General features: G+C 33.2%; 1 protein-coding gene across 1 annotated transcript; it reads left to right on the forward strand.

Annotated features, from left to right (window-relative positions):
- The first annotated feature begins 682 nt into the window (after positions 1-682).
- Positions 683-11,757, forward strand: LOC133203508 (uncharacterized). Its single transcript, XM_061339283.1, has 6 exons — positions 683-686; positions 782-972; positions 1,184-1,356; positions 8,543-8,721; positions 11,279-11,316; positions 11,437-11,757. Exons 1-6 carry the CDS (start codon positions 683-685, stop codon positions 11,755-11,757), a joined length of 906 nt encoding a protein of 301 aa, XP_061195267.1.
- Positions 11,758-14,256: the final 2,499 nt, after the last annotated feature.

Genomic DNA, 14,256 nt, shown 5'->3' on the forward strand with positions numbered 1-14,256 from the left:
GTTTTATTATATAAATCTCCTTTAAATTATTTTCCCCTTAAATAATGTATTATATTTCTCTTATTTGTATTTAAAAGTTCCTGGCCTCAAGACTATTAACTGAGAACAGCTGAAAATTTTTAGATTTTAAATTTCTTGATTTTTCCTTTACAAATATGCTTTAAAAATGCAATCGTGTAAAAATACATAATTATTTCAAAAAAGTAAGACAATTTTGTTTTATTTTCAAAATTACCCCGAAAGTTCTACTTTTTTAAAATTTTGGCTTTAGCATTGTATCTGTTTCTGGTCTTGGTTTATTAATTGATTGTAGTTTTCTTCCCCTTTCAACATTATTTCACTCATGTGAGATGTCATCAGATTTTTCATATCTTTCGATAACTGGATAAAACGGGTTTGAAGAGAAAACCTCATTGCAAATATGTATTGACAACGACATCCCAGAATGGTTTCTAAAAAAACTTCCTTTTAAACTTCCACAACTGTATTTTTAATTAATTTTTGAAAACTGTACATATAGGTATGTAGGTAACACATCCTCTTCCTCTTATACATAAATACATACAAATGCTCGATTGAGATTTGGAATGCTACAAAATTGCAGTAGTTGTTCATCTTTCTTAATTTTGTCAAGCAAGAATATTATAATTAGTACAGATATAAAATAAAATCTAAACTAAATATGCGTAATTTATTTTATGTTGTTTCCTTTTTATTTTCCCTTTCTGGTGAGATTTGAGTCCTCGATTACAAAGTCTAACTCAGCCTCTTTCTTAATTAGGTACAGTCCAGTCCTGGTGGGAGCTGGTGTACAAAGCGGTGACGGGAGGACCGTTTGGAGCGTATGAATTATTTTATTCCAACAGCACTCGTAACACCAACAATCTTGCAGTCCAACAATTGACCAATCAGGTTCTAGACCACTATAAATCTGAGGTCCTGAATAACTGGCAGAGTAATGGTATATCTAAGGTAAGTCTTTTATTTACGAAAAACATATACAGATAAGATCAAATACAAAAAAGTATACAATTATTTCATCACCAAAGAAATTGACACACCATCGTTATTCATAATAGTGTTTTAAAATGCATGTTTTAAAGAAAACATTTCCAACTTTAAAGACAATTAAGAGAGAGAGATAGAGAGATTTCTTTAGCTGTGTAACACACTTCTCTTTCAGATCAGAGTTTCATACTATTCTGGGGATACAGAGGCTCAGTACTTTGTTTTTAACGCAACCGGAGCAACAAAGACAGACTGGTTAAGTCGCTATAGAATATTAGAGACGAGCTATGACATCTCTGCATTTGCCGGAACAACTGGAAAACCAGGAGAATATTTTAGTATAGATGGGTAAAAGCTGATAAATACCAAACTTAAGTTCTTTTTCCTCAGTTTTGACTTGCAGATATATATCTTCTTATAACAGCTAATTTTGCTTGCTTAGTTTTTTCAGATACAGACAGGATTTTATAGATATGTATGCCATCCTTACATAATCACTATTATTGTAGAAAATATGTGAAATAAAAAAGAAATTTTTGAAATAACCTTACTGTTTCTCAAAGTATTTTGTGATAAATTTTCAAATCTCTACACGAATTTATACCACGCGCGCTAATAAGCTTGAGTCTCTTAGGCAGGATGAAAGGAAAATTGATTTCTCTATAAATGTATTTTTATCAAAGTACTTTTATGGTTGGACAAATGTTCACAAGACCTTTTCTAAGAGTTAAAAGAGCCTTGAATCACAGATAAAATTAAGACGGAATGGAAATTAATGCACGAAAAAATGATTAAAGGCTTCATCTTGAAACTTATTCAATTAAATAATCTTTTCAAGATTTTTTGTTACTGGCTGAGGAGGAGGGGGAATTCTTTAACATCTATTAGGAAATCTATGATAACAGAACATAGCTATATAGATTATTGGTATGCCGATAATATAAAACCTTATCTATCGGATAGGATCCAGAAACTGAATTCAAAGGAAAGCTCATAGCTCTTTTCTAAACTTTCACATGAAAATGTTGGAGACTTATTTTTTTTGGCGAAATGTTTGGATTCACCAAAAAACGTTTTTTTGCAGAGCGCCATAAATAACCCATACACGCTATTAAGTTGTCAAATCGTCTTCAGATTATCACGCGTGTCTTTGTAAACTATTCAATTCTATTTAAAATAGCGTGCAAAATGTTTCTTGAAATTAACGGAAACTTAATATTACTAATATAAGCCAGTTAAAATTAAAGCATGCAAAAATTCTGGGTTTTTACGCCAACTGAGCCACTCAGGTGACCTGTCGCTTTCTGTTTTTGTCCGTAGTTGTCCGTCGTGTGTCGTCCATCGGTCGTAATCTTTTTATTATTGTCAGCGTCTTCTCTTGAAGTGCTGGACAAATTTTACCAATTTTCCATATAGAATCAATTAGTGAATGGGTACAACAATTTTTTTTGTCCCAGCCACCTGGGGCTTGAGGGATGGGACTTAAACCATCAAAATTAGTGCTATTGTTAAAATCTTCTTCTTTACTGGAAATCAGGCAAACTCTTGCCATGATTGTCATAAGCATTGAACCCTCTACCAGAATTGTGAAATTCATGACCCCAGGGTCAGGGGCTTTGGAGTTAGTGTGGGGCCCTAATGATAAATATTAATTATATAATAAAAGAAAAACCATTAGTTCTTTGAAAATCTTCTCTGCTCCTGTGTATTAACCACACAGAGTAAGTGCATATTTATAATAAGCAAGGGTGCCTCTTCCAAAATTGTGAATAAATGGCCCCTATGTCAGGAGTTCGGGTTATAGGGCTGGGGCCCGTTTCATCAAGGGTCGTACGCCCAGTCGTAGCGCTACGCCGGCGTAAAGTCGGGGCTAGTACAAAGATTAGCGTTTCATTAAACAGCGTATCTTTACACCGGACTAAAGTTAGGCCCAAATTTTACGTCTACTCATGGGTAGGCGTAAGTTTGGGAGTAAACATAAAATAAAGAGACTTTACTGATTTGAAAACGATTTAGCCATTCATTCAAGAAGAATTACGGTTCTAAGAAGTGTTTTAATGCAAACGATGCATAATTTCATTTCAGAAACTATGCAGATTTGGGAGAGCGGAAATTGGGGAGGGGGGTACACCCACTTGGGGAGGTAAATGACATGCAGTATTTACATAACTTACTTTAATAAATTTCTTCATAAAAGATTGCCTTATTAGGGATTCATTTTAACACCATATCTTAAGTTTTGACAATCCTGCATTTATACGCATTTGATTGTTGTATTTTGAGTATGAGGAGGTATTGTAAATCCACTACACGATACAGATACTGTGTCATTCACTGAAAAGAAACCTATTAAAAATTTCTATTTGAAAAAAACTATTTTCCCAACATAATTTTTTTGTGGAAAAAAGGTATTTTTTCCCACAAAAGCCCAGTGATCTTCTTTAGCTTTGCATGGTTAATATCTATAATTAAAAAACACAATTTTTTTTTTTACTCATCGTAAAACCAAGTAGGCTTTTTTTTTTTAAATTATCGTTCTGGAAAATTCCATATCTTATTCACTCCACGTTTACACGCGTGGACCTAGAGGGGGGTCAGGGAGGGGGTCCATTCCTCTTCGCAGCAATTTGCAGCGTTATTTATGTACGAGGGCTGTTCGAAAATCATTGAGACATTTACTTTTATTCCATAAAGGACAGAGATAAATTCATGAAAATTCGTCAACATTTTATAAAGAACGAATAAAACAAATGTGCAAAATTTCTAATTTATAATTTATAGGATAATTAGACAAGTTTCGATGAAATCATAATCATGCATGTGTCTATCGACCTAAAGCAGCATCGCTACGTCATTTTAACGTCACGTCAGCCGTGTTGACTTAGCATTTTTCAGTACTGATTTATGGAACGCGGGTCAACGTTATTTGGTCCGTAATAGTTGATGGTCTTCAGGAGCTTTTGTTTTCACTCTCAGTCTGATTGAAGAAAAAATATATTAGTGAAAAAATCAACCCCATACACATGTTTTTCTTATTGTTATTGTTTTAGCAGGTCGTCTAGTCTGAAAAAGAGTTCTCCATAGCGCTAAACAAAATTTTATGTAACTATGCTCGATTCGCCGTCTTGACGTCAAAATCCATTTTGTTGTCGTTATCATAATTCTATACCGTGCTTAAATTTATTTATGATCTCCGTATTTTTGATCGAAATGCTAACAAACTTGCATAAAATGAAGTCAAAATTATATTGCAAAAATGTATACATAAATTAAATTATTTTCGGTCTTACTATGGGTTCACCAGGAATTTGAACGTTGGTGTTGCATATTTTCAATATCTGATTTCGTGACTGCGCCGGGTATTCCTACTATTGACACAATATACCATTGAAAAGAAGAATAAAACACTTGTAATTTTCTTTTCTTTGCTTTTATTAATTCTTAGTGTTTGTCATACGTATATACAGTTTTTCACCGAAAGACGTTCATTAGAAAGAAGAATATACACAATGTCTCAATAATTTCCGAACAGCTCTCGTACAAATCTGGAGTAAAGTAAGTGAGAAATGAAAATAACCTTGGACCCCTGTTAAAGAGTTAAGTTAGTACGTTGTTAGGAAGAACCATACTTATTAAGGTTAAGAACTGAACGGACCCTCCCCCCCCCCCCCTCCAATAAGATTTTCAGGTCTAGGAAAAAAAATTACAATCTTTTAGCTTGTCAACAAGTTTCTCAGATGGAATTTTTGTTTACTGATGACTCTTCCCCCCCCCCTTCCCCCTCTCCTTTGAAAAAAATCACGGACCCGCACCTGCGTCCAGAAAAAGTTGTTAACGTTCAAAAGACGAAAAAGATTCCAGTTGATTAGGTAAATATACTTGAACGTCAATTTTTTTCTGATGTAGAATACAAATGAGAGAGAATTTTACCTTAGGGACAAGGGGCAACGAAGTCACTCGGTAGATTCTGAAAATCAGCTATCAGAGAAACTTGACTCGGAAATGACTGTAATTTTACAATTATTACGCCCATGTATGACGATATATGTAATGGATATATGCCGAATACTGTTCTATATGTAAAATTATCAGACTGTTTGAGGCCCGTTAGGGCCGAAAACAGTCTGATGATTTTACATATAGAATTGTATGAGGCATATATCTTACTTAAAACATTGCCATTTAAATGTCCAAAAGTTACCTGGAGGAGTCCAATAATTACACAATAGGAGTTCAGGCATCAATAGTTTTCTACCTGAAACCATCTAACAGGTAGACAAAAGAAAAGAGAAAGTTTTTTTTTTTCTTCAGACAGTAAAATCAGTGAGTGAACTCTTTTGTTTCATTCATTCAATGGCAGTCATTTGGCTTAGCAGGAACTATGGACAGTGGTCAGGTGATGAAGGAATTTTTTATGATTCGGAATATTTTTTTTTATTAAGTGCGTTTGACATTGATACAGATACAGTGTTGGATGATAACTTCAAAATGTATTTAAAGTAAAAATGCTAATTTTTATCTAAAATTTTTATTGGATGATATAATGAAAATCTTGGGTTTTAAAAGTGCCGTCATTGGCGAACAAACCTCATTAAATGAAGAGATTCGCAGACTGGTTCTTTACCAGAAATGGATTTAAATTGGCTTATTCACAGTGCTGTATTTAAAACGCTTTGCAAAAAACCGAATGGAAAGTGTTACTTTTGAGGAAGGTTAAAACTCCAGTTTCTTCTCGAATTTGCTATTTTAACAACTTAATTTCCTCGCGTTCGCTTTCCCTGAATTTTTTTTCCCTAACTTTTTTTTTTGGTTTCTGGACAAATTAAACCTTGATTTCACTCTAGTTGTTGTTTTTTAACTACTGTCCGATTTTGTTATCACTGCCGTCCGATAATATATTATTGGACTGCTAATTATTATTATCGGACGGCTACAGGTAAATTTTTAGACTGTAAGAACAAAGGCATGACATCACAGCAATGTTTTAATAATGTTTAAACAATGAATGATACATTTCTGAAAATTTCAAAATGAATATCGATGGTACTTGCCTTTCTTTATTGGGAAAAATAAAAAGATAATACTACAATTTTTAGGAACAAACGGAATGGCGTACAAAGTAATGTCAAAGAAAAATAGAAAGAAGTCTTTATTTTTTCATGATAATGCATATTCTGTATTATTTTATCGATTCTTGATAATTTAGTAGACTAGTCCATCATATGCACAGATACATATATTTACAAGTATATACAATTGTAACAGATTCTCTCTTTCTCTCTTCCTGTATCAAAATCGAGGGGGGGGGGGAGGCGGGGGGATGTAAATATTCCAAAATAAATACATTTATAAGACGTTTATTTCTTTTCTTAGACCTTTAATTTTGGAGTTAATCAGATGGTATGTTGTAAGTACATTGTAGTTAATATTTTATAATAAGTAGATCTAAGATGCATGTTTTCTTCAAGTTCCCTAAAAATTCATGTAGTTTTTCATTTAAGTTAATGTATACGCGACCGTATTGTGTACAATGTATGTAGAACAACATTGTTTGTTGCGTTGTACACAATACGTATGTTTATGTTTTTTGCGCATGTGCAGTGCAACGTTGTCAAGGACTTAGTCCTAAGACTAAGCGTATTGTTTACGACTAGTCTTACGCTACTTCGTGAAACGCAAATTACACCCGACTAAATTTTGGCGTAAGCCCCGGAAGTACACCCAAGTTAGGTCTTAAATTTACGACTTTTGATGAAACGGGCCCCTGGGCTCTATAGATCAGATGGAAAATGCATTAATTCTTTCAATATCTTCTTTTGTGTCCCAGGGTGTTCAGCAGACACATTAATTGCATGGTTATGAGGAGCAATGGTGTCTCCTCCAAAAGTATGTAATTCATAGCCCCTTCGTCATGGGTTTCTAGCGTTAAGGCAGGGTTCTGTTGAATATACCATGAAAGTGAATTATTTCTGCGAAATCTCCTCTGTCTCTGGGTATATAGCAAACATAATTAGTGCAAAATGAGTGAAAATGATAATGAAGACTGCCTCTTTCAAAATATTTATTTTCTTGGCCCGCCGGTGCTATACCGGGGCTCTATAGATTATATAGTGAAAATACGTTATTCCATTGTAAATCCTACTTCTCTGCTCCTGGGTATTAATTAAGCAATCAAACAGTGCAAAGTAATGATGAGCAAATGTGCTTCTTATAAAATTGTGAATTTCATGGCTCCTGGGTAAGGGGTTCTGCTGTTAGGGCGGGGTTATGTTGAATCTATAGTGAAAATACATTTTTTCTTTGCTCCTGGACATCTGGGAAGCAAACAGTGTACAAAGTTGTAATAAACACGATTGTTGAAATTCTGGACCACTTGGTCAGGTGTATTGGTGCTGTTCAGGTTTATTGCTTTGTATTCTACTAAAAGAAGTTATTTTCCTCTGCTATTTACCTATGATAATTAATTACTGTAGACAGTGTAATTGAATGGTCAACTGAATAAAAGAATTATATTAAAATTTTTATAATATATTTACATTTGCCATTGTCTACTTATGACACTACTAGCGAAATCGGCATTAAATATCCGTTGACATAAAGTTGGTCACGTGATCAGTCTTTCTTGCGTATGGAAATCAAACCGCACGAGACATTTGGAAGGTCTAGAATATGGCATCAAATGACGTAGTACTTGCGCTTTATGTTGCATTTCTATAACAAAGTCTAAATAGTGCATTTTTTCCTTTGTAACACAAACTGCATGGAATATAAAGATAGGAAATAACATAATATTATTTTTTAGGGTTTTATTTGGATAGGACACGAAGTTGGTACGTGTACTTGATCAAATCTACTAAAATGCCCTTGGGGCATTATAGGATTTGATCACTCACCAACTTCATGTCATATCCCAGTGAAGCTCTTAAAATAATATCATATTTCTTAAATAATACAAAAATAGCTTTCATTGATTTTAATTGTCAGGTCGAGTTTTTAATAAAAGGTTAATAAAGAGACTAAAATACCATGTCTTTGTACGTTAAATACCCTTCAAAGGATAAGAAAGCCATATGTGAGTAGGGAATGAGATTGATTTTCTAATTGTGATTAAGCAATATTGTTATTCTTTTAATCAGAATGGTGATCGTGAAAAATGGAAGCAAATACAGGGAAACAAATAGATCTGCTTAAGGAATTGTCACCGAATACCATCCTAATTATTTTGTGGATCCCTGATCATCCTATTTCTCTTACTTTTGCGCAACATAGCTTCATCTACTAGGTGTTTTGTTTTATTTTATACTTCTATGGATCCTTTGCAATGTTGTATAATACTCAGTTGACCGTTAGTCCATTTGGCGTCTTGTTTTCTTGACGGCAAATCAAAATATGACCACGAATAAAAATATGGCCAACTCCTTGCAGTTCCAAACTTAAAGTATTCAGTCAATCTATGAATACGGTTACAAAAGCAAAGATTCAATTTTCAGAAACTCTAATGATGGTTACATGTTTTACATTTCATTTATCACAGTGATATAGCTCCTCCCGTAATTAAGCGCAATTTCTACATTAGTGAGGGATATTACGGATGTCCCTCTGACCAGGGATGGGCCATGATGATAGACGGACCTGGACCCTGTCCTATGGACTGGGTGACCACCACAACTATTCACTATGTCAATACCACATCCCATTCCCTCATGCCTGGGCGTAAGTGCTTTTAAATATTTCATGTTTATCCTTTGTTTGTTCCAACTTTACTAACTTTAGATCACTTAGAGACTTCACGTTTCTTTCACATTCTCTAAAAGCCATGCAAATTTAGATTAAAATAACTATTGTCTTTGTTCTTCTACGTTCATGTATAATATTGTAAAATTGTAAATCTTTGTAAATGTTGTATGGCTATTAAGATTTCATGTATGGGAGAGGACTATCTAAGTTTTTAGAACTTGTGCCAACCCCTTTGACACATTGTCAATAAAATATGTTCAAAACAAAACAAATTTAGAAAGGAATCTGTTTTCAAAGAATTCGAACAGTATCTTATCTTTATGCGGTTTAAAAAAAATAAGAAATTTAAGGTTTTTTTTTAAACCTGATAACCATTAATACCGTATTTAATTAGTTCTATGACAAGAAATATATTTCCATCAGGATGCTGAAATTACTTATCATTTTTAATGGATTATTTTTTTATCGTTACAATCTTGCATAATAATTTATATTCAAAATGTAACAGTGAAGTTTTATGACCTTGAAAACATTTTCATCTTGTAAAACAACAAGAGTAAGTTTGATTGTTACATGGGTTCAACTACTGAACCATCTTAGACACCCATTTCATTTCAAAAAAATGGTAAAGGCACCCACCACGTTTAATACTCATTTTTATGTATTAAATACTCAGGAATAGATCAGGAAATTTGAGTATTTCTGAAGTTGTGTAAATATGTATTATAGTTAGTGGTTTAATAAGACATTATTGTATTGAATTGAAATATGATGATAACAAACAGTTATCATGCCAATTGAAACAATATAAATTGTCAGCAGAGAAACAAGGACCTCTAAAAACATCAGGTGCCATGGAGGAGAGGAGTAAGAATCCTCTGTCGACCGGGTACACAAAACTTGTGCTCTTTGTCATGACGGGGGTACACGGAAAAATACATAGTCAATTCGGTATGGAAATAAGGGCCTATATTAACAAAGATGAATGCACTAAATGTCATTTTGGGGTCTTTTTTTGGTCGCTTCTTTTGCTTTTATATCTTTTGCTTTAATATCTTAACCTAATTTCACTTTCGTTTATTAATAAAAAAATCTTCCCAATTAGGAAACAAATTTAAATGTTAAAATGATTTAGACTGTGTTACAATAATATTATTCTAAGTTACGGAATTTAGTATTTAAAAAGTTACCTGAGGCAAGAAATCACGTGGTGAATTATAATATTAAACATGCCATAACACTTGATCACAACAGAGAGGGCGAATGTAAGAAGACTAAGTTTATTTTCTCTTTTAAACCACGAGCACATGTTAGTCTATTAATCTCCTTTTGACATAACTTTATTAATGCAAATATACAGCTACTGTTAAAAGGAGAACAATAGAAATACATGAGCTGACTATGTATAAAGTCAGTAAAAATGTGGGTATCTTTATTACCGTATGAAGATTTAAGAAATCGTTATTACCCCCGTGTATGAAAACAGATTCGTACTTAGTAAATACATACTTTTATTTAATGTAATTACTAGTACATAAAGTTGTAAATAAGACGTTTTCGATTCCTGCAATTAAAAGAACATTGCTCGTTTTTGAAAGTTCATTTGGTTGCAAATTTCACATGTCATTAAGTACAGTCTCCATTCGACCGAACGACAGATTGTACTTGCAAACAAGGTCATTGTATCGACCATAAAGTTTGCAAAACATTCAAATCTCAAACGAGATTTGTCATGTAGATACTTTGCATCATCAACTTGTTAGTGATTAGTCTGCCTTATTTTAGAAATTCTTTCGACGAATAACAATTTCTTGCGTATTTGAATCAACTGGGACATACGGTCTGAGACATAAACCGCAAATACAGGTGACAATCGCATATTGACAATAGAAATGCTAAAGTCATCACGTTCATCATATCGTTTATAGATGCTAGTTTGCCTTCAATGCCCTTCTCTATTAAAATATCCAAATATATAAAGCAGTTGAGTCAAACTCCGTGGTGTGTTTTATTTCGATTTCAATGGGATATATTGAATCAATGAGTGAATAAAAACAGTAAAATAAACTTTTAAATCCCTTTTGAATACTCTTACAATTAAAATAAATTTCGTTAAAAAGTTATTTCATTAATCTTCGAATAAACACGTAAAAATAATGTTCATCTCTTCTGACGTTTGTACACATTTTAAACATCCAAATATAATCACGTACTTGAAAACCCCAAAATAGACACAGTCACTCACATCTGAAGAATAATAACTCTGATCTGTAAGGGGAAACATTTTATGCAAGGATTAAGGGGATAGAACCTTTTCATAACTATTCTTACCCCATTTAACACAGAATGTGTGAAGAATTCTAAACCAACTCCACTTCCAGGGGAAGCTTTATTAGGAGGAGAGTTACTACAGCAATAAGAAAGGCATTTGTATGAGAGTTTATATACTGTGTATGTACGTATAAATACACAAATATTACAGGAATAAAATGCATTTATATTTTTGTTCTTTTAACTCTTTTTGCTATTTTAGTGACTGCAGATTTCATGGCCATTTTTGTGGAGAGAGGTGTGGCTTAAGGTGATATATAGAATTTATTTTTTGAAATTTGGTAAAATGGACTTAAATATTTCGTATATGGTTTCTTAAATCTTTGGATTCAATCCTAATTTTCCTTTCAATTTCCAGAGATTTGTCTGGGAAAAAGCGCCCAAACAGATAATAAGAATCAACAGATAGCAAATCAAACAACTGACATAGAACAGAGAATATACGAAATCAAGACAAACCTCACCGTTCCTGTCAATTCTACGTCACAATACATACGAAGCAAAACATGCGCAGAAGATGACAGGATGTCGTCACGAGCTATCGGAAGTGTGCTTGGAGCAGGTCTTTTATCGTTTCTTGCTATTTTCATTTTGTTTTCGGATGTCTTAAGGGTCTGCCGTTATTTCACAAAATGGATAAATGCAATCTGCACTAAAAACAGAAGTAAAAGGAATTCTTGAAATAATCAATTAATTTCATTTTCTCATTTTCATCTCATTAAATTGTCTGTGTATGAATAAAATTACGAGCATCCATGTTATTCACATTACACTGTATAACTATACATTGATTGTAAAATGCTATAAAACAGTAAAGAAATAAAATATTTCTTGCTAATTATTAATCTTAAAGAGGTCAAGATAACAATAACTTTTGTACACTTTATACAATGAAATACGTGGAGATTACGAACAGTATTCGAGCTCAAAAGTCCATTAAACATTACAAAATTGGCAGAGCAAACACGGACCTCTTAGACATCAGAGGTGGGATCTGGTGCCGTGGAGGAGTGAGCATCCCCTGCCGACCGGTCACACCCGCTGTGAAAAAATCCGTCGACAAATCAGTGTGTAAATAATCGCCTAACAATTAGTATGAAAAAAAGTCAGTCAGCATTTGACTTAATGAAAGATTGTATTTGCTGACAAGGTCATTGTATCGACCATAGAACTTACGAAATGATGACTTTAAACGAGACTGTTGATATTCTTGTTTCATCAACTTGTTTGTCAATAACTTGCCCCGTTTAAGAAATTGTACATACGTAGAGCATACTCTGGCGTATCGAATCAACTGAGAGATATAAACCCCGTTTGCAGGTGATAAGGGTATATTGCTGCATAGGTAAGGGGAGTTGACGATTGAAAAGTTAAAGTCATCACGTTTATCATAAAGCTTTGTTATTAGATTACTTTTAACGTCTTTTTCAAGTAAAATATCCAAATATGAAACAAATGTGTCAGAATCCGTAGTATCTTTTATCTCAAGCTCACCAGGAAATATCGTATCGATATAAGAATGGAAATAACCATTGTTAATTGACAATACGTCGTCGATATATCTAAATATTTGTCAGACTCTGTGGTATCTTTTATTTCAAGCTCACGGGGATGTATCCAGTCGATATATAAATGGTAATAACTATTGTTAATTGACAATATGTCGTCGATATATCTAAATATCGAGTTGAAGGCAACTGCAAGTATTTTCTTCTTCTCATGAAGTTTTTTTTTTTATATATATAAATTCTGCTTCATATGAATACAAAGATAGGTCCGCTAATAGGTGGTACTATTGGTACCAGGGTTCGGGTCAATTACTTTGAAATGTGATTAAATACTTTCAAATACATTGAGTATTTTGTCAATTACTTGCAATTACAATTACATTGATTTTTGCAGATGTAATTAATTACTCTCAATTATTTTGAAGAGTGTAATTAAATACATTTCAATTACTTTTGTTTCCCTTCCAAAAATCTTTAAGAACAAATACATGTAAATTTAAGGTAAAGGGAATATTTAAAATAGATTATGTCAGGTGCCTGTTATGTTTGTGTGTTTCATCAACATATTAAGACCTAGACCTACATGTACGTTTATCAATTGACTGCCTTTATAAAATTTGATTAAAAGTGAATTTTTAACAGTTTATGAATCAGCCATAAAATACTCTCAAATTATTTCAGCTACAGGTAGGCAAGCTAAACACCTTAAATTGCAAATGTTGACAAATAATACTTGTTTTATGTAATAACTATTTCAGATACCAAATGCATACATGTATATAAAATAGAGTTTTGGAGTCCTTGGAGTCCAGTATAGGTATGATAAATCATTTTTTTTGATTGTCTGGAATATCAAAATTATCGAAAACTAACATATGGTTTTGAAGAATATCCTCCTTAAAAAGGGAGCTATAGGTATTAGTCTGATTACCACTTGCAGAATTTAATCCTAGTTCCTCTAAAATTCATTTCAAATAATGAGCCTTACAAACAAAGACAATGTTGTTACCTGCTTTTTGTCAGCGGGGACCAGTACACACTGATCGTGAAATATATCTAATTCTTTTTTCACTTCTGTGTTGTCGAAGACAGAAGGATAGATGGTTTTCATATTGCGCCTCAATCGCTTAATGTGCAATTTCAACATTCGTGTGATACATTTAATCCATTCTGGCAAAGTGTCAAGGTCTTCTGTTTCATATTTGGTCCATCGTCTGGCACAATCTTCTACTGAATTCATAATATTTATGTAATTATGAGACCAATTGACAGATCGAGGTTCCCTAAACTTTGGCTATCTTATAAAAAGTGATTTAAGGTCCTCGTTATAAACTATATTTACGTCACCAGTAATAAAGTGTCCAACTGGACTATAGATGTAGGGTGAAGAAGAACATGAGCACGTTGGAGGTTTATGTTTCAGATACTCGATATCTAAGCACTGTAGAGTTTTCTAATGCTACACACAGGGTTATTTTCGCTACGTGCTATTTTTGCTTTTTTATAATAATTTTGCCCCGTTTTGAAATCGCTCAATGACAGTTCTGTTTAAGAAATTATTATTATTATTTTTTAAAGAAATTATACTTCTTCCATTCGCCCACTGTGAGTAGGGCGAAAATAAGACGGTGGCGAAAATTTCCCTGTATACAGCATTTAAAAAATTTGGAAG

The sequence above is a fragment of the Saccostrea echinata genome, unplaced genomic scaffold (assembly GCF_033153115.1).
Source record: "Saccostrea echinata isolate AGI-Se365-2 ecotype Australia unplaced genomic scaffold, CSIRO_AGI_Sech_v1 ptg000051l, whole genome shotgun sequence".
Lineage (NCBI taxonomy): Eukaryota > Metazoa > Mollusca > Bivalvia > Ostreida > Ostreidae > Saccostrea > Saccostrea echinata.

Excerpts from the sequence above, each read along its gene's own strand:
- LOC133203508 (XM_061339283.1), top strand. Across the intron at positions 973-1,183 it reads AGAGTAATGGTATATCTAAG|ATCAGAGTTTCATACTATTC; the intron begins GTAAGTCTTTTA and ends CTTCTCTTTCAG. Across the intron at positions 11,317-11,436 it reads CCATTTTTGTGGAGAGAGGT|ATTTGTCTGGGAAAAAGCGC; the intron begins GTGGCTTAAGGT and ends CAATTTCCAGAG.